This window comes from Panthera leo, chromosome F2 (genome assembly GCF_018350215.1).
Source record: "Panthera leo isolate Ple1 chromosome F2, P.leo_Ple1_pat1.1, whole genome shotgun sequence".
Taxonomy (NCBI): domain Eukaryota; kingdom Metazoa; phylum Chordata; class Mammalia; order Carnivora; family Felidae; genus Panthera; species Panthera leo.
Genome location: NC_056695.1, coordinates 34109197 through 34136148, shown reverse-complemented (window position 1 = coordinate 34136148; position 26952 = coordinate 34109197). Strand labels below are relative to the sequence as shown.

At 35.7% G+C, this 26952-nt stretch overlaps 1 protein-coding gene across 7 annotated transcripts in view; it reads right to left on the bottom strand.

The window, feature by feature from the left end:
- WWP1 (WW domain containing E3 ubiquitin protein ligase 1) overlaps positions 1-26952 on the bottom strand; it is a 134975-nt gene that overhangs the window by 70280 nt on the left and 37743 nt on the right. For 6 of the 7 annotated variants that reach the window (XM_042923123.1, XM_042923119.1, XM_042923118.1 and 3 more), the window contains 4 exons: positions 19435-19573; positions 18687-18811; positions 4275-4412; positions 4115-4181 (listed from right to left, as the gene is read on the bottom strand). In XM_042923123.1, coding sequence (XP_042779057.1) covers positions 4115-4181; positions 4275-4412; positions 18687-18811; positions 19435-19573 — 469 coding nt within the window. The remainder of the gene's footprint in view (positions 1-4114; positions 4182-4274; positions 4413-18686; positions 18812-19434; positions 19574-26952) is intronic. The other variant, XM_042923124.1, reaches the window with a different exon arrangement.

Sequence of the window (26952 nt, the reverse complement as noted above, 5' to 3'; positions counted from 1 at the left end):
CTTTTTGATTGCTGGGTAATACTGCATTGTATATATATATAGACCACATCTTCTTTATCCATTCGTCTGTCAATGGACATATGGGCTCTTTCCATACTTTGGCCATCGTTGATAGTGCTGCTATAAACATTGGGGTACATGTGCCCCTTCAAAACAGCACACCTGTATCCCTTGGATAAATACCTAGTAGTGCAATTGCTGGGTCATAGGGTAGTTCTATTTTTAATTTGTTGAGGAAACTCCATCCTGTTTTCCAGAATGGCTGCACCAGTTTGCATTCCCACCAGCAGTGCAAAAGAGATCCTCTTTCTCCACATCCTTGCCAACATCGGTTGTTGTCTGAGTTGTTAATGTTAGCCATTCTGACAGGTGTGAGGTGGTATCTCATGGCGGTTTTTATTTATATTTCCCTGATGATGAGTGACATTGAGCATTTTTTCATGTGTCAGATGGCCATCTGGATGTCTTCTTTGGAAAAGTGTCTATTCATGTCTTTTGCCCATTTCTTCACTGGATTATTTGTTTTTTGGGTGTTGAGTTTGTTAAGTTCTTTATAGATTTTGGTTACCAACCCCTTATCTTGTATGTTGTTTGCAAACATCTTCTCCCATTCCGTTGGTTACCTTTTAGTTTTGCTATTTGTTTCCTTTGCTGTGCAGAAGCTTTTTATTTTGATGAGGTCCCAATAGTTCATTTTTGCTTTTGTTTCCCTTGCCTCCGGAGATGTGTTGAGTAAGAAGTTGCTACGGCCTAGGTCAAAGAGGTTTATGCCTGCTTTCTCGTCGAGGATTTTGATGGCTTCCTGTCTTACGTTTAGGTCTTTCATCCATTCTGAGTTTTTTTTTGTGTATGGTGTAAGAAAGTGGTCCAGGTTCATTTCTCTGCATGTCGCTGTCCAGTTTTCCCAGCACCACTTGCTGAAGAGACTGTCTTTATTCCATTGGATATTCTTTCCTGCTTTGCCAAAGATTAGTTGGCCATAAGTCTGTGGGTCCATTTCTGGGTTCTCTATTCTGTTCCATTGATCTGAGTGTCTGTTCTTGTGCCAGTACCATACTGTCTTGATGATAACAGCTTTGTAATACATCTTGAAGTCCGGGATTGTGATGCCTCCAGCTTTGGTTTTCTCTTTCAAGACTGCTTTCGCTATTCAGGGTCTTTTCTGGTTCCACAAATTTTAGGATTATTTGTTACAGCTCTGTGAAGAATGCTGGTGTTATTTTGATAGGGATTGCCAACTTATTGTAATTTTATTAAACACTGGAAAATAAGCTGAAAAGGTCTTCAAATATTGATTACAAATTACAGTGTACTAGGTACTAAAATAATGAGGACATGATAATCAGAAAAGCTAAATATTATATCACAGTTAGAAGAATTTATAGCAAATACATGAGCTGCAAATAAATAAATAAATCTACAACTACAAAATCAAATATTTTAAACCTTATTGGCAATGGATAGGAAGTTGGGTGATATCATGTAAATAAACAGGAGAGTTTTTCCAAATATCTACTCTCCACAAAACAGCCTAATGTTTCTAAAAATATATCAATCAGATTGTGTCTAGCTATCTTTGTCTCCAAGTTCCTCCTTTCTTACCTTGATATATATACCATATATCAATTTTACTGAACATGAAAACATGCTGTAAAGCCTTCCTGTTTATTACAAATTATCATACGCAAGCAGTAATATTATAATGACTATAGGATTATCCAAAAAAAAAGGATAAATATTATATTCTCGAGTTGGAAGAATTTGTAGAGCATGAATTAACTAAAAATAAACTCACGGTCTTTGCACTTGCTATGTCCTCTGCCTAGAATAATGCTCTCCTGTCAGAACTCTGCATGGATAGTACATTTTTGGCTTTTTAATTGTAGCTCAAATGACACTTTTTCAGAGGTAATTCCCCCAACATCTCTCTTTAAAACAGACTCCCTTTCATTCCTGTCACCTTGTCCTATTTCAATGACTTCACAGTTCTTAATACTATTTCCAATTAGCTAATTCATTTCTTCACTTACTTACTCTTTACCTTTATCCCACCAGAATGAAATTTCACAGGAACAGGGCCAGTATTCTTAGTGCTTGGACTAGTGTCGAGCACCAAACAGGCACTCAATAAGTATCTGATGATGAATGAATGAATGAAACTCTCCTTTCCTTTGTTACCTGTGTATTTGGAATGAGATGTCTTCAGGAAGTTTGGACAAGGAAAGGAAGTTCCCAAGTGATTCTTCTGATTGCACAGCCCTCCCCAGCCACTCAGGAAGAAATCAGTGATCCAAGAGTCTAAGTAGAAGAATTCATGTGAAGTTCTCCTGGTGCTATAGATCTAATCTTTCATTCAAAATGTCTTACTATGCAATAAATTAGTTTTCAGATTGGTCATGACTCAATCTTCTTTACCCATCTAAGATTGTATTACAAAGATTATAAAAACAGATACATATTTTAGATACACACAGACAAAATATTTTAATCTACCTAGTGTTGTACCCTTTTAGCTCTTAGTTTTTTCCTATGGAAACTAAATAGATTTATTTAAGCCAAATACATATTCAGAAAATATACTTATCTGTGCTCTATGAGAATCATTTAATAACAATTTAGGAGTAATGATGTTAGTAATTTTATATATTAATAGAGGTCACACTTTGTCATATACCAGCATATTTTTCAGACATTAACAAGTCACTTTTATGGCAATGTATTTTTATATTTTGAAGGATTCATTATAACCAGTCTATTATATGTTTTTATTCTAATTTAAACTATTCCAAAGAGAAAGCTTTTATGGTCATCAAACTGTAAGCAAAGGGAATTTCTGAGATGGCAGGATGATTTCTGAGGAAAGACTACAATCTGTGGAGCATGTACCTTCTAGTGATCTACTGGAAGCTGCCAATTCAGATAGCAAAAAGATGCCAATTTTCCCACATTATCTGCACCTATCTATTTACTGATATAATATGCCTAAATACAGATTTTAAGAAGCCATTTCCAATAAAAAAGAATGATGTACTGACACATGCTACAACACGAATGAATCTCATGCTAGGTAAAAACGGCCAGTAATAGAAGGTGACAAAGAAAAGAATGAATTAATGACACACGCTACAACATGAATGAATCTCATGCTAAGTAAAAACAGCCAGTAATAGAAAGTGACATATATGTCCATTTCTAAGAAAAGGCCAGAACAGGCCAAGCCACTGGACAAAAAGTAAGTTAGGGCTGCCAGGAGCTGGGAGAGAGGAATGGGGAGAGACTGCTCATGGCTACAGAGTCTCTCTCTCTCTCTCTCTTTTAATGTTTATTTATTTTTGAGAGAGAGAGTGAGAGAGAGAGAATGCACACATGCATGGGAGAGGCAGAGAGAGAGAGAGAGAAGGAGGAGGAGGAGGAGGAGGAGGAGGAGGAGGAGGAGGAGGAGGAGGAGGAGGAGGAGGAGGAGGAAGGAAGGAAGGGAGGGAATCCCAAGCAGGCTCAGCACAGAGCCTAATGTGGAGCTTGAACCTACCAAGCATGAGATCATGACCTTAGCTGAAACCAAGAGTCTAACCCTTAACGGACTGAGCCACCCAGGTTTCCACCCCCGCCCCCCCACCACGCTTTTTTAAATGTTTATTCATTCTGAAAGAGAGCGAGAGAAAGGACGTGCACACAAGCAGGGGAGGGGCAGAGAGAGAAGACAAGAGAATCCCAAGCAGGCCCTGAGCTGTCAGTGCAGAACCCAAGGCAGTCTCTGTCCCACCAACCGTGAGATCATGACCTGAGCCAAAATCGAGAGTTGGGACACTTAACTGACTGAGACACCTAGGTGCCCCCAGTCTCTTTTTGAGTGATGAGAATTTCTGAAATTAGATAGTCGTGATTGTTATACCCAAATCTACTGCAATATATAGAAGGTAACCCTTTTGGTATGTGTATTATATCTCAATGTAGTTTATCTCTTTAAAAACTACTTTTAAAAGAATTTAAACAAATGATATGTACAGATACAAGCTTTTAAATTCTATGGCAAACTCTAAGGTTAAAATGTAAAACTTCATATATGGGAAATGTTACATTACCTTGCCACAAATACTAAAATAAAATATTCTACCTGGAGGTTGGTCTTGTTGAAGGGTCTCCATTTTCATGTAAGGCATCACCATTTTGCTGTATTTCTACTAAACAAGAAAGAAATAAAGCAGGTTTTTATATACTTCTTTCAGGTTTTTTTTTCCCCCTTCAAACTTTAAAAACACATAAAGTTGGCTTACTGGTTGGAGATGAGTTGCAGTTTGTTAGATTTTCTTGCTCAATCGCCAATCCATCCAGCACAACTGTTAATTCACCAGTTTGCACTATGCCGTTCTTATTTTCCAAAGAAAGTTTTAATTGTTCTTTCACTCTTTCCACTAGGAAAAAAAAAATTCTAATTTAAAAGCTTTTGCCACATACAAAATTATGTGCTAGAAATCAAAACTACCTATCAAGAATTACTCTAGCTCAGTACTTCACAGCTACAAGCGGAAAGAACTGTTTGCACTTATATCAGTAGATCTTTCTATACTACACCAGACTCAATCCCTATCACACCAAGTTGAAAAACTCTTTGCCCCTCACCACATGCTTTCAATATCATCTTTAATTGCTCCTTTGCACAGTAAAAAGCACAGAGAACATATAAATAAACACAGATAATAATCACAACTACCTAAACTTGCTCTTCAGCCCACAACGTTTGTGGTTAAGGCATAATTTCTGCATGGGAGTCAGGTGGTCTGGTTACTAATTCCAGCTCTGGAACTTACTGCTGTACTTTAAGTAGTCAAACTATATACAGCCTCAGTTCCTGTCATTACAAAACGGAGATAATGAAGGCATCAAACTAGAAGGGATTATCATAAGGCCCAAATGCAAAAATCACCCAGAAAGTTCTTAACACTATGCTTGACACATGTTGAGTACTCAATAAATAGTAAGTACTATGACAATAGTTTTTTCTTTTTCATAGGAGACCAAATGTTTCCTTCCTGTTATTAGGATATTTAGTTCTTATTTAAGCTTGAGGTCATTTTGCTTCAACAGCTATCCCAGAGAAGTATATTAAGTTTTTAGTGATCCCTTTATTATCCAAATTCTTCAGTCTGATTGTCACTGGCTTTCTGCAGCTTTTGAAACCATGGAACATATTTCTTCTTAGATCACATCCTTGATTTTGGTCTTCTCTACATTTAATGAATTTGGGTGTTTTTTCCCCATTTATCAAATGTCCAGCATAAGCATAACCAATTATCCAAGTACAGAAAAGACAAAAAAAATACCTGAGACCACTATAATCACAACAGAAATTCTTTGCAGAAAATTTAAGAACTATATAATAAAAGATCTTATAGAATTATACCACTATAAACCTCACCCCACATCACAAAAATATTAATTAAAACAATTAGAGACTAGGAGGAAAACAACAGTATAGGGGGGAAAACCTACAAAAGCATGAATTTCAGCTTTACCTAGATTCTAACAATCTGTAGCTGAAGAAAACTATACTGACTACCATTCTATTTCATTTTTGTCATTACTCTCCATTGAAACTATGCAATGTGGAGATTTAGCTCTTGTTCCTAACATTAGCTTGAGTAGATTCTTAAAAATAACCTCTCAAAATCCCTTTAATGTAGGTCTCTCGATGGTAAATGCTCTCATTTTTTAATCTGTAAATGCCTGGATTCTCATCTTCAAAAGATTTGTTGAGCATACTATTTTATATTGATGATAATCTCTCAACTCTTTGAAGATATTTTTCTACTATCTTCTATTACTGTTAATTCTGTAATTCTAATTCATAATTTCCATTCAAATGATCTGTTTTTCTCTACAGCTGCTTTTTTTGACTTTGGTGTCATGCATTTCACTTGATGAAAACATGACTTTCTCTTTATCATCTTACTAGGGAGATTATGGACCTAAGAATTTATTTTTCATCAGTATTCAAACAGCCATTATCTCTTAAAATACCTCCTTTACTCCACCTTCCATTGTAGGGGTTAGCAAACTGGTTGCAGGCCAAATCTGGCCTGTTACCTGTTTTTGTAAATAGTTTTATTTCAACGGTCATGCTCATTCATTTATAGATCTTCTATAGCTGCTTTCCCACTACAATGGAAGAACTGAATAGGTACACAATAGAGACTGCAAAGCTTGAATATTTACTATCTGGCCATTTACAGAACACATTTATCAACCTCTGCTTATGATGGCTTCTTATAATTTATAATCTTTGATGGTGAGTTCATTCTCTGATATTAGACCAAGGGTAGTCTTTGGGCGTTAGTACAGTCAGGTCTGTTTCTAATGCTGGTAGTGATTCGAGGGCACCCCAAAGAGTCTAGACTACAGGAATCCAACCACAGCTCCCCTATCTTGCTGTGAGCCAAAAGCTTAGTACCTTGAAAACTGCTATCAGCATCATCTACTATTCTAACTCCAATTTGTAAGATTTTGCTTTTTCTTTCTTTATTTGGAAGAAGGGAGGCCTTGAAGATCACTTTGCCTCTTTGCAAAGATCATTAATGCCACAAAAATTTGTTCTATCAGGGACATAACTATGCAGCAGGAAGCTGTTTACAGCATCTAGTCTTTCACAATTCCGAACATGGAAAATTGGGATATAACATCTGAGTCATAAAACTGGGAATAATAATATTTCCATCTACATGTACATATATGTATGTTGGCAGGGGGGATGAGAGTATTATGTTAACATATAAACAAACCAACTCAGACATATTCATTTATTCAACATGTAAATGCCTAATGTGTGCCAGATATTATACTGAGAAAGCAGGATAAACCTTGACCAGCCTAAAGTAAACCTACCTACTTATTCCACTTATTTCTTTTAACAGACTTATCACCAGAATTTTTTTGGGGGGTGCAGGTGAGGGGTGGGACTCACCTCCCCAACCTAAAACTGCAGTCTCCAAAAGAGCCGAAATTGTGTACATCTAATTTAGTCATGTATCCTCAGTATCTGAAAAAAGGTAGGTACTTAATAAATGTTTAAATTATTATGATAGGACTGTCCTCAGGAAACTTAGAAGGCAGAATCTGATTTTTCTTCCATCCTAGACATTCTTTCTTAGTTTTAATAGGGCAACAGAACAATCGGAGTCTCTGAGAAGCTAGATAATATAACTACATAATTTATCCATCACAGGTTTGTTGAAAAAATACACTCTATCTCTACAGAAAATAAAGATCTTCAAAAATCTTGTTTTTTAAGGTGTTTCACATATTTAGATTTAACTCAAGAGTCAAATTGAAGCCATTTAAAAAAATTGCCGGGCACCTAGGTGGCTCAGTTAAGTGTCTGACTTCGGCTCAGGTCATGATTTCGTGGTTCTTGAGTTCAAGCCCTGTGTCAGGCTCTGTGCTGACAGCTCAGAGCCTGGAACCTGCCTCAGATTCTGTGTCTCCATCTCTCTCTGCCCCTCTACCACTCGTACTCTGTCTCTCTCTCTCTCAAGAAAATAAATAAAACATTAAAAAAATTGCTTGCACACTGTATTATCTATTGCTAAGAAACAAATTATCCTGAGGTGCCTGGGTGGCTCAGTCAGTTAAGCGTCCAACTTTGGCTCAGGTCATGATCTCACAGTTCGTTCATGGGTTCGAGCCCCACGTTGGGCTCTCTGCTGACAGCTCAGAGCCTGGAGCCCGCTTAGGATTTTATCTCCCTGTCTCTGCCCCTCCCAGCATGCATACTCTCTCTCTTTCTCTCTCAAAAATAAAGATTAAAAAAAGCCACAAATTATCCTAAAGTTTAGTCACTTAAAATAACGATAACCGTTTATTACTGCTCAGTTCCTATGGGATAGAAATTTGGGAGGCACTAGAAAATCCCCTTAAATAATGATTCATATGCATAGCTAACAAGCTGGTGCCGAGAGCTGAGAAGAGGCCTCAGTTCCTCTCCATTTACGTTTTTTATAGGGCTTCTTCAGTCTTCACCTTAGTGACTTGTGAGTATATAATCCAAGAGACAAGAGCAAAAGCTGAAACGTCTTTTAGGACCAAGTCTTTGAGGTCCTGTACCATTATTTCTACGATATTCTGTCACAGACCATCTCTGATTCAATGTGGGAAGGACCACACAAGGTGCAAACACCAGAAGGTAAGAATGCTTGGGACCATTCTGGAGGATGGCCAACATACAGCTATGTATGTTTACAACAGAATTTTAGAAACAAAATGAGTGTATTAGGTTACAAGTTGTAACAGTCCCAAGAATAACCAGGTGTTCTAAATCCCAAGTCCTTCCATTATATCACACTATGAGTCAATGTGCAATAACTCACAAAGTTCCCATCTCCTATGGTGTAACAAAATTAATTTCAAAATTTACAAAAGAAATAAAAAATTACATAATGAAAGTATAAGAAGAAAATAATGGAAATAATAGAGTATAGAAAATATTCTGAACACACACAAAAAAATGGAAGTTGGAAAAACTTTAATGACAGAAAAAATATTAAATGTCTGTAAGTCAAAACCAAGAATAAAAAAGTGGCAAATTATTAGCAGAAAAAAGAGCTCTTATAAATCAGTGAGAAAAAAAGGAACAACCAATAAAAAATGTACAGATTATAAGATAATCAGACACAAATGATAAAATATGGATGATCAATAAATATGTGAGTTTTTCAATTATTAAAGAAAGCTTTGATAAGAATAGCATTCATTTTTTAAATCTATTAGTATGGCAAATATTTCCAAATGGGCACTCTCATATACTTTGTTGTGTGTACAAATTAGCATAATATTTCAGGAAGGCAAGTGAGACAGCTATGCATAGCTGGAGGCTTCAAACTGCTCATTCCCTCTCACCTAGTAATTTCAATCATAAAAATCTTTCTAGAAGAACATAAATATGGTTATATCACTAGGTATGAGAATACTATTTGTTCAAAACCTTACTTTAATATATCTTAGTCTGCACTGATACTAAGGGAGTTTTAAAGAAGAGAACTTGAGACTTAGTAAACTAAACAAATTAGTATTAGCTAAGTATATATGACTAAAGCAAATTTTTAACTAATATTATATTTGACTTATGCTCTGTCCTCTATCATAAGTGGCACATTTCTCTACTGTGTTTCCCTACCATTTGATATAAGGAAATAATTTTCAAATTATTTGATTATTGTAAAACATTTGTGACATAATTCAATTTAAAGTGAACTTAATGGATTTCTAAATGCTTTCCTCAACAAAAGCAAAGTTCTTAGTTCTACTAATACCATAAAAAAACTCAGTGTGGTCCCCAGTGTTTGAGTAGCAGCCATCTCACTCCTCTTTTGGGTGTTTAAAGTAGCTCTGTCAGTCTCAAAATTGAAATACAAAACAAAGACTCTATACAAAGAGTCTATATACACTCTGATGTATATACTTTTCACCCATGGTGCACAAAGATTCTTTCCTTAAACCAACTCTAGTCAAGTTCCTCTGAGCCATCTTCTCAAGTAGGGCTCAACTCTGGCCTATAAAAACTCCAAACAGCACAAATGATCTCATCCACCACCTCTTCTGCAAATTAAAAAAACTTGAATACACACTATGTTGGTTCTAACAACTCAGGAATGACCATGGCCCCACTTAAAGTGTCTGCCTGAGAAAGCTCAGGGCTGCTTAAAGAATTTACTGTTTGTTCCAGTACACCTGTAGACAATTTACAATGGTAAATCCTTCCTCTGTCTCTTTGAGATGTAGGTTGACCTTTGAACAAAGCAGGGTTTAAGGGTGCTGACTCCCAGTGCGGTTGAAAATCCACCTAGAATTTTTGACTCTCCCCAAATTTAACTATTAATAGCCTACTGATAACCAGAAGCCTTACTGATAACAGAAACAGTCAGCTAATACATATTTAAAATGATATATGTATTATATACTGTATTCTTACTGTAAAGTAAGCTAGGAAGAAAGAAAAATATTACTAAGAAAATCATAAGGAAGAGAAAACAGCATCCAAATCTGTGTTGTTCAAAGGTCAACTGTATATGTCATCTCCTATAACTCAGGAGTGTCTTTGTTAAAGACCTGAAAGCCACGCTTATGAAATGTAATCATCAGGAAGGACAGGGCCTAGGACTCTCAGTCCAAGTGGGAGAACAGAATTCTAACTAGTAGAGAAAACTGGCCTAATCACATTTACACCAATCAACACTTCATAATTTTTCACTTCTCTGACTCTACTTAGCTTCCACCCACCTCTCTACTCCCTCATTCTCCATTTGAAATGCCCAGTTACTTCTGTACAAAAAGGAGTTCGGATTAAACTGAACCTTCTTCCTTACTGCAATAGCATCTTACTGATTAAAATCTGTCCTTCCCACTTTAACTAGTATTAGGCGTGTTTATCTTTGATAATAGAGGGATTTTTCCTTTGCGATTTAAGAAATAGTGGAATTGATAGAAGGAAATACATCTCAGATATCAGTATCCACGGCTGGTAATATACCACATATCTCTGCAGAGCCAACGAAATAATTTCCAAAATTCAGAATGGCATTCTGGTGATCTGAACACATAACTAAAGGTTGGAGGGCAAATGAGGCTTAAATCCACAAAAGCACTGAAACAATATTTCAGAGGATCACATGAGCAAAAACTCTGGACACCATCCAACTAGCTTACAACAAGAAAAAAATGAAGGTTAAGAACTGCAAGGCTCACTGGGATATAAATGTGAAGTGAAAGAATTTACCTAGTAAGCCACAGTTAGATTAGGGAAGAGGGGGGAGAGGAGATGATTTTATGTTGTTAGTTGTGGGTTTTATTTAAGGCTATAACAACTCATATTACACCATGAAAGCTGAAAAAGTAATTATCTTCAAAACTGGGAAAAATACCTATTCAAATGAATGAAGCCTCCACCCTTAACTAAAACATATGAGGAAAAGGGATAGTAAAAACATGAATTTATGAGAAGAAAATGTCAAGGCCTTGAGAACAGGAAGAAATTAGACTTATAAATTTCAAGAGGGACAATGTCCAAGTGCCAAGCCAACAGGCTAAATCAAGTGCACTCAAGAATGTGATCAATTATGAGTGTACTTTTAAATCCTACAAAGCCATCTTAATTTTAGAACATTAACTCTCCATTATTCTAATTAAAAATAAAAAATAATGATCAGAAAACCTGTGTTCTAGTCAAAACTCTGCTATTACTTCTGTTCTTGAGCAAGCCACTTACCTTAAAAGTTATTTAATAAATGAGTCATTGGGATTACAGGACTCACAGGTTTCTTCTACCTTTAAAACATGATTCACAAGCTTTAATTTTAAAAATTAATTTACTTTTTGTTGTAGGCTGAGTTATTTCCCCCTGCCCCCAAATTCAAATGTTTAAGTCCTAATCCCTGGTACCTCAGAAGTGACTCTATTTGGAAATAGCATCTTTAAATAAAGGTAATTCAATTAAAATGATATTACTAGGGTGCTCTTCATCCAATAATGACTGATGCCTTTGTAAAAGGAGAAAACCTGGATACAGACACGTGCACAGAGGGAAGACCATATGATTATAAAAAGATGGCCATCTATAAGCCAAAAAGAGAGGAGTCCCCAGAAGAAACTAACCTTGTTGACACCTTGATTTCAGCCTTCTAGCTGCCAGAATTGTGAGAGAAAACACATTTCTGGTCTTTAAGACATCCCAAATTTATTATTTGGGTATGGCAGCCCTGGTAAACTAATACACCTTCAAGTTATTAAAAAAAAAAAAAAAATAGATTGCCTAGGGTCTATAGGATGCTGCTACTAGCATTTCTGAATCCATCAACTTCAGAAATGTATGAATGTTTACAAAATTTTATTTTTCCTCTGCGCATACTCTGCTCAATTAAATTACAAGAGATAACTTCAAATTTATACCATTTATAAAAGTTTCCTTTCAAAGAATGTTGAACATTACAGCCTTCCTACAAAGTCATTTTGGCAGATAAATATGATAATCTTTGTGGGGAGGAAAATTATAGTCTTTATATGAAGGTTCAATACAGTCTAATATAATAAAATTGGAAAGTATCTAGACAGCAAGGATAGAAGTGTGGTTAAATAAATTATAGTATGTGATAAAATACAGAATTACTACATTAGCTTACAAAGAATACCACTGAATGATACAGGGAAAAACACATAACATTAAGAGAGCTACGCAGAATGCAAAACTGAATACAATCCCAATTCTTATACACACACAAACAAAATTCACCAATTTTTAGTCATTATTATCTCTGGGTTGTGAGTGAAGAGAAATGATCATGTGCACTAAAAAAGAGGTGCCATGCATGACCATACACAAAATCATTCCTTCAAGTTTAGGAGAGGAGCTGTTTTGCCTAATTCATAGAAAAAAAGAAAGTCAAGCACAATGAGGAGACAGAAGAATATGCTCCAAACAAGAACAAGACAAAACCTCAGAAAAAGAACTAAATGAAATAGAGACAACCAATCCACCTGATAAAGAACTGAAAGTAAGGGTCATAAAGATGCTCACTGGACTGGAGAGCAAAGTGGATGAACTTAGTGACAATTTCAACAAAGACAGAAAATATAAAACTGAACTGGGGCACCTGGGCGGCTTAGTCCGTTAAGAGTCCGACTTCAGCTCAGGTTGTGAACTCGCAGTTCGTGAGTTTGAGCCCCACGTCAGGCTCTATGCTGATGGCTCATAGCCGTCTGGAGACTGCTTCAGATTTGTGTCTCCCTCTCTCTCTATTCCTCCCCAGCTCCCACTCTGTCTCTCTCTCTCTCAAAAATAAATATCTAGGGGCGCCTGGGTGGCGCAGTCGGTTAAGCGTCCGACTTCAGCCAGGTCACGATCTCGCGGTCCGTGAGTTCGAGCCCCGCGTCAGGCTCTGGGCTGATGGCTCAGAGCCTGGAGCCTGTTTCCGATTCTGTGTCTCCCTCTCTCTGCCCCTCCCCCGTTCATGCTCTGTCTGTCTCTCTCTGTCCCCAAAAAAATAAATAAAAAACGTTGATAAAAAAAATTTAAAAAAAATAAAAATAAAAATAAATAAATAAATAAATAAATATCTAAAAAAATTAAAAACAACAACAACAAAAAAGAAAATATAAAACAGAACTAATCTGGGTTGAAAAATACAAAAACAAAAATGAAAAATACACTAGAGGGAATAAACAGATTAGACAATGAAGAAAAACTCAGTGATCTGGAAGGAAGGGTAACAGCACCCAGGCTGAACAACAAAAAGAAAACTGAAATTTTTAAAATTGAGGATAAGCTATGGGATCTCTTGGACAAAATCAAGCAATCATTTACATTATATAGGTTCCAGAAGGAAAAGAGAGAAAGGGACAGTTTTCTGTCCCTGTTATTTGAGAAATAACAGCTGAAAACTTCCCCAACCTGGAGAAGGAAATAGACATCATGGTTTCAGGAAGCACAGAGGGTTCTAAACAAGATGACCCGAGGGGATCCATGCCACAACACATAAAAATTAACATATCAGGGGTGCCTGGGTGGCTTAGTTGGTTAAGTGTCCAATTTCAGCTCAGGTCATTATCTCACGGTTCACAACTTTGAGCCCTACATCGGGCTCTGTGCTGACAGCTCAGAGCCTGGAGCCTGCTTCCGATTCTGTGTCTCCCTCTCTCCCTGCCCCTCCCATGCTCATGCTCTGTCTCTCTGTCTCTCTCAATATTAAATAAACGTTAAAAAATAAAAAATAAAAATTATATGCCAACAAATTGGATAACCTAGAAGAAATGGATAAATTCTAGAAATATATGATATTCCAAAGTGAATAAGGAAAAAAACAGAAAATCAGAACAGACCAATTACTAGTAACGAAATTGGGGAAAAAATTCCCCAAAAACAAAGAACCAGATGGATTCATAGAACTCTACCAAACACTTAAAGAAGAGTTAATACCTGTTCTCCTCAGACTATTCCAAAAAATAGAAGAGGAGGGAAAACTTACAAATACATTCAACAAGGCCAAAATTACTCTGATACCAAAACCAAAGACACTACAAAAAAAGAAAACTACAGGCCAATATTCCTGATGAACACAAATGCAAAACACCTCAACAAAATTTTAGCAAACTGTATTCAACAATACATTAAAAGGATCATTGACCACAATCAAGTGGGATTTATCCTGGGGATGTAGGGATGGTTCAATATTCACAAATCAATGTGATACACCACATTAACAAAATCAAAGATAAAAACCATATGATCATCTCAATAGATGCAGAAAAGGCTTATGACAACGTTCAATATACATTCATAATAAAAATTAAACAAAGTGGGTTTAATAAAGGCCATATACGAAAACCCCACACCTAATAATATCATACTCACTGTAAAAACTGAGAGCTTTTCCTCTAAGATCAGGAACAAGACAAGGATGTTCACTCTTGCCACTTTTATTCAACATAGTATTTAAAATCCTTGGTAAAGCAATCAAACAAGAAAAAGAAGAGAAGATATCCAAAATGGCAAGAAAAAAGTCAAACTGTCACTATTTGGAGGTGACATGATACCACACACAGAAAACCCTAAGGACTCCACCAAAAATCTATCAGAACTAATAGATGAATGCAGTAAACTTTCAGGATACAAAATTAACATACAGAAATCTGTTACATTTCTATACACTAATAGTGAAGTAGGGGAAAGAGACATTAACAAAACAATTCTGGGGCAACAGCGTGGCTCAGTAGGTTAAGCATCTGACTTTGGCTCAGGTCATAATCTTATAGCCAATGGGTTCAAGCCCCATGTTGGGCTCTGTGCTGACAGCATGGAGCCTGGGGCCTACTTCGGTTTCTGTCTGTCTGTCTGTCTGTCTCTCTCTCTCTCTCTCTCTCTTTCTGTCTCTCCCGGCTCGTGCGCTCTCTCTCTCAAAATAAATAAACATTAAAAAAATTTTTAAGTAAATAAATTTTTTTTACAAAATTAAGAAAAAAAGAAAACAATTCCATTTATAATTATACCAAAAGAATAAAATATCTAGGAATAAACTTAACCAAGGAGGTAAAAGACTGATATTGTGAAAATTATAAAATACTAATGAGCAAATTGAAGATGACAGAAATGGAAAGACATTACCATATTCATCGGTTGGAAGAATACTGTTAAAATGTCCATACTACCCAAAGCAATCTGCAGATTTAATGCAATCCCTATCAAAATATCAATAGTATTTTCCACAGACCTAAAACAAATTGTCCTAAAATTTGTATGGAACTACAAAAGAGCCCAAACAGCCAAAGCAATCTTGAAAAAGAACAAAGCCTGGAGGTATCATAATCACAGACTTCCAAGATATACTACAAGGCAATAATAATCAAACAGTATGGTTCTGGCACAAAAATAGACACATAGATTAATGGAACAGAATACAGAGCCGAGAAATAAACCCACACTTATATGGTTTTTCTATGACCAAGGAGGCAAGAATTCACAGGGGGAAAGACAGTCTGTTCAATAAATGGTACTGGAAGAACTGGCTAACTACATGCAAAAAAATGAAACTGAACCCCTTTCTTAAACCACACACATAAACTCAAAATGAATTAAAGACCCAAATGTGACATCTGAAATCATAAATTCCCAGAAGAAAATAAAGGGAGTAATCTCTTTGACACTGGCCTTAGCAACATTTTTCTAGAAAGGTCTCCTCAGGCAAGGGAAGCAAAAGCAAAAGTAAACTATTGGGACCACACCAAACAAAAAACCTTTTGCACAACAAAGGAACCATCAACAAAACAAAAAGGGAACTAGTAAATGGGAGGAGATATTTGCAAATGATCTATCCAATACGGGACTGATAAAAAAAAAAAAAACAAATAAAAACAAAAACAAAAAACTTCTAAACTCAACACCAAAAAACCCCAAATAATCTGATTTTAAATGGGTAGAGGGGAGCATGGGTGGCTTACTTAAGTGTCCAACTCTTGGTTTCAGCTCAGGTCATGATCTCAGTTTGTGAGGCCCATGTCGGGGCTTTGAGCTGACAGCAAAGTCTGCTTCGGATTTTCTTTCTCTCTGCCCCTCCCTGGCCTGTTCTATTTCTCTCAAAATAAATAAACATTTAAAATGGGCAGAGGATCTAAACAGACATCTTTCTAAAGAAAACGTACAGATAGCCAACAGACATGTAAAGATGCTCAACATCACTAATCATCAGGGAAATACAAAGCAAAACCACAATGAGGTATCACCTCACACCTGTCAGAATGTGGAAATAACAAGAAATAACAAGTATTGGGGAGAATGTGGAGAATGTATTGTTGTGGGAATGTGCACTGTTGTGGGAATATAAATTGATGCAGCCACTGTGGAAAACAGTATGGAGGTTTGTCAAAACATTAAAAATAGAAATACCATATGATCCAGTAATTCTACTACTGGGTATTTACCCAAAGAAAACGAAAACACTGACTCGAAGAGATACATGCATCCCTATGTTTACTGCAGCATTATTTGCAACTGCCAAGATATGGAAGAACCCATGTCTATCAATAGATGAATGGATAAAAAAGATGTGGGGGCACCTGTGTGGCTCAGTCAGCTAAGTGTCCAACTCTTGATTCGGACTCAGGTCATGATCTCAGTTTGTGAGTTCAACCCTGGGTCAGGCTAACAGTGTGGGGACTGCTTGGAATTCTGTCTCTCCCTCTATCTCAGTCCTTCCTCCCAAAATAAATAAAACTTAAAAAAAAAAAAAAGTTAAAAAAAATCAAACGATGTGGAGTGTGTGTGTGTATATATGTATATACGTGTGTATATATGTACATATATACATATATGTGTGTATATGTATCTATACACACGTGTGTGTGCGTGCGCACACACACACACACACACACACACACACACACACACACACACAGAGGGATATTACTCAACCCTAAAAAAGAACGAGATCCTGCCATCTGCGACAACATGGACAGACCTAGAGGCTAAGTGAAACAAGTCAGAGAAAGACAAATAACATATGATTTCACTTACATGTGGAGAAAATAGACACACAAATACAGAGAACAAACTGATGGTGGCCAGAGGGGAAGGATTCGGGATGGACAAAAATGGGTGAAGAAGTGGGAGACATAGGCTCCAAGTTATGGAATAAGTCACAAGCATACAAGGTACAGCATGGGGAATATAGTCAGTGGTGTTATAATGGCTTTGTATGGTAACCGTGGCTACACTTGTGGTGAGCACAGCCTAAATATAGAGTTGTTAAATCACTATGTTGTATATCTGAAACTAATGTAGCATTGTACATCAAGTATACTCAAAATAAAAATAAAAGTCTCATGCAAAACTTAATCAAATGCAGAAAGAGCTAATATAAATTGGCAAAACCAAACATAATTCTGAAATAACAGAAGTTAACTGAGGTATTATATATTTACACCAATAATGCCATATAGCCAAGAAAAAAAGCACAAATCCAGCCACCATCAGACCAGGCAGGGTATTATATGCTTAAAAGACCTACTACTTATTTCTATAACCAAGAGAGAATTGCATGACCAAAAGCCATGGCATAGCAGGGAATTAAACTTTCATTGCTTCAAAAGAGTACTTTTTTAAAACATCTGTACACATAAAAATTGGTAAGGCTTATACATTTTCTTGACTCATAACTCCTATGTCCAAAAACTACATCAAACACGGATTTTTAGGTTGTATGTGGATTTTTGTTAAAAACAGAAAAAAACTTTAAAAAATCAACTCATTATTTAAAACATTAGCATTTTAGCCTGTAACTCAGCACATCTTTTGGAAATGAGAAAATTTCTAAAGAAATAAAGGAGTGCACAGGAAGATTTACATATCTGAACAGGGGCACTGGTTTGAGTGAACTATTAGGAACTGCCTAAATGTTAAATAATAAGGGATAAGTTAAATCATAAACCAGACTCTTTGGACCACCCAATATTTTGAGATTTTGCTAAAAGAAATGAACTCTTATCCCAGAATTATGAACATAAGGATACCCCAAAATTTTTGCATGCAATGAAGGAGATTTACAAATAACTGAAGCTTAAACCACCTTACCCAGGCTAGAAATATTTAGTATCATGTAAACATTATGTTCATATTACATTGTTAAATGAAAAAAGCAGGGGATAAACCAGTAGATGCAAAAAAAGAAATATGTATCTATGAACAGTAAAAAGACAAGAGACCAAGTTATTAGGAGTGGTTATCCTCGGATAGAATTACAGATATTTTATATTCCTCTATGATTTTGTATATTCTCTGTATTTTCTATAATGAACTAGTTATACAATAAGAAAATGTGAGTAAGAATTTATCCTGTACAAATTACTAACAAAGTTAGCAACAGGCTCAAATTATGATCATTTTGTCAAGTTTTAAAGTATGTAATAAGAAAATAATAAATCACTGATGATCACTGATAACAGGGTACTCACGGATAATGTAAATCTGCTAGATGGAGAAAGGTCACAGTACTTCCTATTTCATGTAATACCACAAACTTAAAAGCAATCACAGGCAATAACTAAAAGTTCTCTTTTGTAAATACAAAACTATTTTTTGCTGTTGGACTTCGGGATACTTTGTAAAGAGTCTAAAATAAGTTTTTAAAGAAACAAAGATCAGAACAAAAACTTACATTTTCTATTGTGTATTAACAGAGCTTGTTTCAGATCTATGGTTGCTCTTCCTAATAAAGCATCTGCCTTTAAAGTATAATGACTCCAAACTCGAAATTCCAATGTAGTCTGTGGGGTCACATTTCTGTATGGGTAAAATTATAACAAAAATACAGGAGTATACATTTACTTCAATAATTTTTAAAAAGCCATGAATTCAGTTTGAGAAAAAATACTGTATGAAACAGTAAACTATCTGAATTATGAATAAAAATAATGATTTGCTTTCACATATATTAGGACTTCAGTAACTAAGAATTTTTATAATTAGCAAACCAAAATAGCAGCAATAGATCAAGAGTCCTGTTGAGATTTCACAATAACACTATTTCTATTTGAACAAATTCCTAAAGATTTAAGACAACTGATGGCATTATTTTTTAACACTTCTACTATGCCAACATTATGTTTCAAATGACAAAATTAAGGATAACTGATTTTTTACACTATTTTTACAAGACAGTAACAGAAAATATGGGTATATGGAATAATTCAGTTAATAAAGCAAAAAGCAAGAATTATTATACTTCCTCTCTAAAGAAAATAAAATTAACCAAAAGTCTCATCATACTTAAAATTGTATATTCACACTAGAAAATTGCACTCCTACTTTGAAGTCATCCTACAACTACAACAACAAAATCACAAAAGATTTTCAAGCATACTTTCCCTTTTGGAAATTTTGCATTCTCTATGCAAGGTACTTACACGGTTAGTTGTTCATCCCATTTTGGATTAGAAGAACTACTGGATTTTGCTGTTTTCTTAATTTCTCCATCTACAACTACTTCTGTATATATTGCTGTTCCAAACCAGTTCTTTTTTCTTTTTAGTTTGGCACTAGAAACTAACAGAAACATGATAATCAGTAGTGAATACATGTAAACAAATAGTATTTTGTAGTAATAAATCAATAAAAACGGAACTGTGCTTCTTAAGCAACTTAAACTCTTTTCCTTGGAGAATGAAGAAACAATACAAAAGGGCTATTATTGATAATGCCCAAGAATCATTTGAATTCTTGACAGTTTTACAGAAATAAAATTCACATACCATATAATTCACCCATTTAATCTGTATAATTCAATGGTTTTTTTATTTTTTTAATTTTTTACATTTATTCATTTTTGAGAGACAGAGAGAGACAGCACAAGCGGGGGAAGGGGCAGAGAGAGAGGGAGACAGAATCTGAAGCACCTTCAGCCTCCGAACTGTCAGCACAGAGCCCGACGCAGGGCTCAAACTCACAAACCGCAAGATCATGACCTGAGCCAGTCAGATGCTTAACTGACTGAGCCACCCAGGCGCCCCTATAATTCAATGGTTTTAATATATTCACAGTTGTGCAACCATCACCATAAGCAAATTAAAAACATATTCATCACCCCAAAAAGAAACCCCACATAGTCACCCTATTTCCTCCCAGTCCCTCCCCCTTGGCCCTAGGCAACTACCAATTACTCTCCATTTCTATAGATTTGCCTATTCTGGACATTTCACAGAAATGGATTCATATAACATATGGTTTTTTGTGACTGTCTTCTTTCACACTTAGCATGCTTTCAAGGTTCATCCATGTTGTAGCATGTATCAGTACTTCATTCCTTTTATTGACAAATAATATTCCACTGTACAGGTATCCTTTTTATCTGCCCATTCATCAGTTGATAGAGATCTGGGTTGTTTCTACCGGGTTGTTGTTGTTGGGTTGTTGTCTATTGTGCATAATACTACTATAAACATTCATGCACAAGTTTTTGTGTGGACATATGTTTTCATTTCTCTTGGCATACACCTAGGAGTGGAACTACTGGGTCATATGATAACTCTGTTGAATAATGCCAGACTGTTTTCCAAAGTAGTTGTACCATTTTACATCCCCACCAGCAGGATATAAGGGTTCCAATTTCTCCACATCCTTGCCAACCATTTGAATTTAATAATGAACTGCATCAAGCATCAAGAGAAAGGTAAGTATCTTCAGATTCAACATACCTATTAACCTGTGCACTACAGGTAGTGTTTCATACTTGCCTACTGAAAATTATATGAACTTGGGCAATATTTAAAAAAATGCTTTATCTGGTTTTTTGGTTTCCAAAAAAAGGGAAGTATTTGCTTTTTCAAATAAAAACATTAATATCAAAATGTCATTTGAAAAATTAACCATAACCCTTCACAGAAAGTGAATTTTATATCAAATTGACCTGATTTGGAGGAAGACCTATTTAATTTAAGCTAAGCAATTAATTTTAAATAATTTTTACAACTACTAATTCAAATAAGGAGTATGTATTTTCAGCGCAAACTACGACTGCCAGCAGTAATAACAACTTATCAAGATCACCTCTATCATCTATTACCTATGAATACATGGGTCTGAGATGAGAAAGTGGAACACTTCCTCCATGCCGTATCTGTATCACATGTTAAGGATAGGAACATAAGCTAATGCCTTCCATTCTACTGTGAGAAAATAGTAACAAACAGTCACACAAATAAATCACTGAAATACAAAGTGATAAATACTGCCACAAGTATTTGAAATATAGTATATCTTTAATTAATATCTGAAGTACAGCAAGAGAGACTCAAAGAAATACTATAATTAAGTACTGGTAACATAAAACAATCAGAGTGTTCAATGGAATGCCTGAAGTGCTATTATCAGGGTCTTGGCAAAACTCATTCCCATCCTTCTGTTGCAAATTGCTCTAAGTTCAACACCACTGTAGTGACATAGAAGGCACAGACATCTCTCTCTCAAAAAGTCCCCCACCCAAGATTCTTCACTCCAAATTGAAGAGTGATTTCCTCAAAATAAGCAGGGCTTATCAATACACTAGAAGGGGAAGGCAATACTGCATGGTGTTAAAAGCAAAAGGTGTCTTTTCAACAAATGGTGTTGGCACAATTGGACATCCACATGCAAAAATATTAATGCAAGCACAAACCTAACATCCTTCATAAAAATTAACTCAAAATGTATCACAGACCTAAATAAAACATAAAACCATAAAACTCTTTAGAAGATAAGAAAATCTACATGACCTTGGGTATAGTGATGCTTTCTTAAATACAACACCAAAGGCATGATCCATGAAAGAAACAACTGATAAGTTGTACTTCATTAATATTAAAAACTTCTGCTCTGCAAAAGACAATGTCAAGAGAATAAGAAGACATACCACAGAATAAGAGAAAATATATGCAAAAGACACATCTGATAAAGAACTATTGTCCAAAATATATACAGGACTCTTAAAACTCAACAATAAGAAAACAACCTTATTTTTAAAAAATGGGCCAAAGACCTTAACAGCACTTTACCAAATAAGTATGTGGACAGCAAGTAAGCATATGAAAAGCTGTTTAAAATGTTAACTGAAAAAAACAAATTTAAGCAACCATGAGATACCACTACACATACATATTAGAACAGCCAAACTCTGGAACACCAGCAACACTAAATGTTGCGGAGGATGTGGAGGAACAGGAACTCTTACTCATTGCTGGTGGGAATGCAAAATGGTACAGCCACTTTGAAAAACAGTTTGTTGGTTTCTTATAAACTAGACACAGGCTTACCATATGAGCCAGGAATTGTACTCCTTGGTATTTATCCAAAGGAGGTGAAAAGTTGTATCTACACAAAAAACCACACATGGATATTTACAGCAGTTTTATTCATAACTGCCAAAACTTAGAAGCAACCAAGATGTCCTTCAGTAGGTGAATGAACAAACTGTAGTATACCCAGAAAATGGAATATTATGCAAAACTAAAAAGAAATAAGCTATCAAGCCACAGAAAAACCTAGAGAAAACTTAAATGCATATTTAAGTTTTATTTAGTTTTACCAAATGAAAAATGTCAATCTGAAAAGGCTATATACTGCATAATTCTAACTATACAACATTCCAGGAAAGACAGTAAAAAGATCAGTGGTTGCCAGGGCTTGGGGAATGGGTGAGGAATGAATAGATGGAGCACAGAAGAATTTTAGGGCAGTGAAAACACTCTATGTTACTATAAAGATGGATACAGGTCATTATACAATTGTCCAAACCTGCAGAAGGTATAACACCAAGAAAGAGCCTTAAAGTAAACTATGCACTTTGAGTGACTATGATGTGTGAAAGTAGGTTCATCAATTGTAATGAATGCCCCACTCTGGTGAATGATTATTAATGGAGGAGGCTGTGCATGTGTAGGATCAGAGGTATATGGGAAATCTCTGTACCTTCCTCTCAATTTTGCTGTGAACCTAAAACTGCTTTTAAAAAAAATAAGTCATATGTGGACACATCTGGGTTCATATTTTAACTCTGCCACTTACTAGATACCTGACCTTAAGTAAATCAATTAACCTCTCTGACCCTCAATTTTCTCATTTGAAAAATAGGGGAACAATAGTATCTGATTCTTAGGATTGGTGAAGAAAAGCCTGCAAGTACAATTATTATAAATGCATGCCTGGCAACCACTTATGGTAACTATTACTCTATCATTATTATTATTCATATTTACTGTATAGAATTAACTCTTCTGAGTTAATTACAGATACATTCAAAATCTATCCATTTTACACCTTTTATTGGCAAAGTCTTCAATAATACTAGGTGCTAGCAAGGTAAAAAAAAGTGATTTTTAAAAGATACAATTTGGGCAAAAATTTAATATAAATAACTAAAATGCTATGATTTTAAGTAACTAAAAAATAACCTTGTTAATTCAAGTAAGATTCTAATTAGTGAATTACATATTTTTCCATTTAATAAGTTTCCTTTGGTGTTATTCACAAAACGTCCTCTCTTCTAAGATTACATAAATACTGAAAAATCTATCAGAAAGAGTCCGTATGCGTGTATCTAAAGAGACATTTAAGAGACCCACTCATAATAAGAACACCTCAAGACCCAGTGCTAATATCATCCTCAACGGGGAAAAAATGAGAGCTTTTCAAGAACAAGGTCAGGAACAAGACAGAGAGGTCCACTCTCGCCACTGTTATTCAACACAGTATTAGAAGTCTTAGCCTCAGCAGTCAGACAACACAAAGAAATAAAAGGCATCCAAATCGGCCAGGAGGAGGTTAAACTTTCACTCTCTGCATATGACACGATACTCTATACGGAAAACCCAAGATTCCACCAAAAAACTGCCAGAACTGATCCATAAATTCAGCAAAGTCACAGAATATAAAATCAATGCACAGAAATCAGTTGCATTCCTATACACCAATAATGAAGCAACAGAAAGAGAAATCAAGGGATCAATTCCTTGCACCAAAAACCATAAAATACCTAGGATAAATCTAACCAAAGAGGCGAAAAATCTATACACTGAAAACTACAGAAAGCTTATGAAAGAAATTGAAGAAGACACAAAAAAATGGAAAAACATTCCATGCTCATGGATAGGAAGAACAAGTATTGTTAAAATGTCAATACTACCCAAAGCAATCTACAAATTCAATGTAATACCTATCAAAATAACACCAGCATTCTTTAAGGAGCTAGAACAAACAATCCTAAAATTTGTATGGAACCAGAAAGACCCCGGATAGCCAAAGCAATATTTAAAAAGAAAACCAAAGCAGGAGGCATCACAATCCGGAACTTCAAGATGTATTACAAAGCTGTAATCATCAAGATAGTATGGTACTGGCACAAGAACAGACACTCAGATCAATGGAACAGAATAGAGAACCCAGAAATGGACCCACAGACCTATGGCCAGCTAATCTTTGACAAAGTGGGAAAGAATATCCAATGGAATAAAGACAGTCTCTTCAGCAAGTGGTGCTGGGAAAAATGGACAGCGACATGCAGAGAAATGAACCTGGACCACTTTCTTACACTATACACAAAAAACTAAACTCAAAATGGATGAAAGACCTAAACGTAAGACAGGAAGCCATCAAAATCCTCGAGGAGAAAGCAGGCAAAAACCTCTTTGATCTTGGCCGCAGCAGCTTCTTACTCAACATGTCTCCAGAGGCAAGGGAAACAAAAGCAAAAATGAACTACTGGGACCTCATCAAAATAAAAAGCTTCTGCACAGCAAAGGAAACAATCAGCAGAACTAAAAGGCAACCAACAGAATGGGAGAAGATATTTGCAAACGACATATCAGATAAAGTTAGTAACCAAAATATATGAAGAACTTACCAAACTCAACACTCCCAAAATAAATAATCCAGTGAAGAGATGCGCAAAAGACATGAATAGACACTTCTTCATAGACAACATCCAGATGGATAACTGACACATGAAACAACAGCCAAAGTATGGAAAGAGCCCAAATGTCCATCGATGGATGAATGGATAAAGAAGATGTGGTGTGTGTGCGTGTGTGTGTGTGTGTACACACACACACACACACGCACACACACACACACACATGTATACATATGGTGGAGTATTAGTCAGCAATAAAAATGAATGAAATCTTGCCATTTGCACCTACATGGATGGAACTAGAAGGTATTAAGCTAAGCGAATTAGAGAAAGACAAATATCATATGACTTCACTCATATGAGTACTTTAAGATACAAAACAGATGAACCTAAGGAAAGGGAAGCAAAAATAATATAAAAACAGGGAGGACGACAAAACATAAAAGGCTCTTAAATATGGAGAACAAACAGAGGGTTACTGGAGGGGGTGGGAGGGGGGATGGGCTAAATGGGTAAGGGGCATTAAGGAATCTACTCCTGAAATCATTGTTGCACTATATGCTAACTAATTTGGATGTAAATTAAAAAAATAAATTAAAAATACCCCAAGAAATAAATTAAATTAAAAACAGGAAAAAAATAATAATGCCTACCCACCCCCCCCAAATCTAGTAATAAATAAATGTAGAGGATCTGCATGAAGATAACTATGAAACCTCACAGATAGACATAAAAGACTTGATGGGAATGACATGATATATTCCTGGATTTGGCAGTTTTAACAATGAAAGATTTCAATTATCTCTAATTTAATGCATTATTATTTTTTTTTAATGTTTATTTATTTTTGAGAGAGAGACAGACTGGGAGCAGGGGAGGGGGAGAGAGGGAAAGGAGACACAGAATCTGAAACAAGCTCCAGGTTCTGAGCTGTCAGCACAGAGCCTGATGCAGGGCTCAAACTCATGAGTTGTGAGATTGTGACCTGAGCCGAAGATGGATGCTTAACTGACTGAGCCACCCAGGGACCCTTAATACATTATTTTTAAACGATCTAAATGAAAACATTAACATTGGTTTTGAGGGAGTTTTGGGACGGCATGGCAGCAGAGGAAAAGGGAAGGCACGACTCAAAAATTCAAATGAAAGGTTAAAAAAAAAAAAAAGAATGGTGCAGATATATTTTAAAATACCAAGTAATGAGACTTCTCCCAATATATTATGTAAAGTACTACAAAATGAAAATTAAAGGGGCGCCTGGGTGGCTCAGTCGGTTAAGCGTCCGACTTCGCTCAGGTCATGATCCCGCGGTTCGTGAGTTCAAGCCCCGCGTCAGGCTCTGTGCTGACAGCTCAGAGCCTGGAGCCTGTTTCAGATTCTGTGTCTCCCTCTCTCTCTCTGACTCTCCCCTGTTCATGCTCTGTCTCTCTCTGTCTCAAAAATAAATAAACATTAAAAAAAAAATTAAAAAAAAATTAAAATTAAAATAATCTACGATGTAAGGGCAGAGATGAAAAAAAGAATAAGATGTTTGTATATGATCATGGTAGCATTTCAAATCCATGGGAAAAGATAGATTATTCCATAAATGTTGAAGCATTTGAAAAGAATAAAGCTAAATAAAGTTAAAGTTAAAACACTCATACAAAATTATGATACATATGATCACAATTTAAAAGGTGAAAGTAATAGAAGACACAATAGCTAAAAATTTACAAATGTGAACATAACAGTGCAGTAGCTTTTCAATCTCAAGTCTTACATTTTTATATGCCTTGCACTCTGTTTCTTATCCTTTCCTAAAGAAAGCCTGAAATCTCAACTATTTTTAGATGGTATGCGTATGTTTGCTACTATGCTTATGTGCATGCTTTACTCTAGTAGATCACGATATTACGGTGGGTAACTTTCTTTTAATTTTTTTTACAGTTTTCCTTCTTTCCATGATCAATGTTCATATTCTTATTTGCTACTGCCAATCAGATGTGTTAAGAACAGAAATAGGAATAAAAATAAATCAGTTAATAGAATATGTCAGTTTATA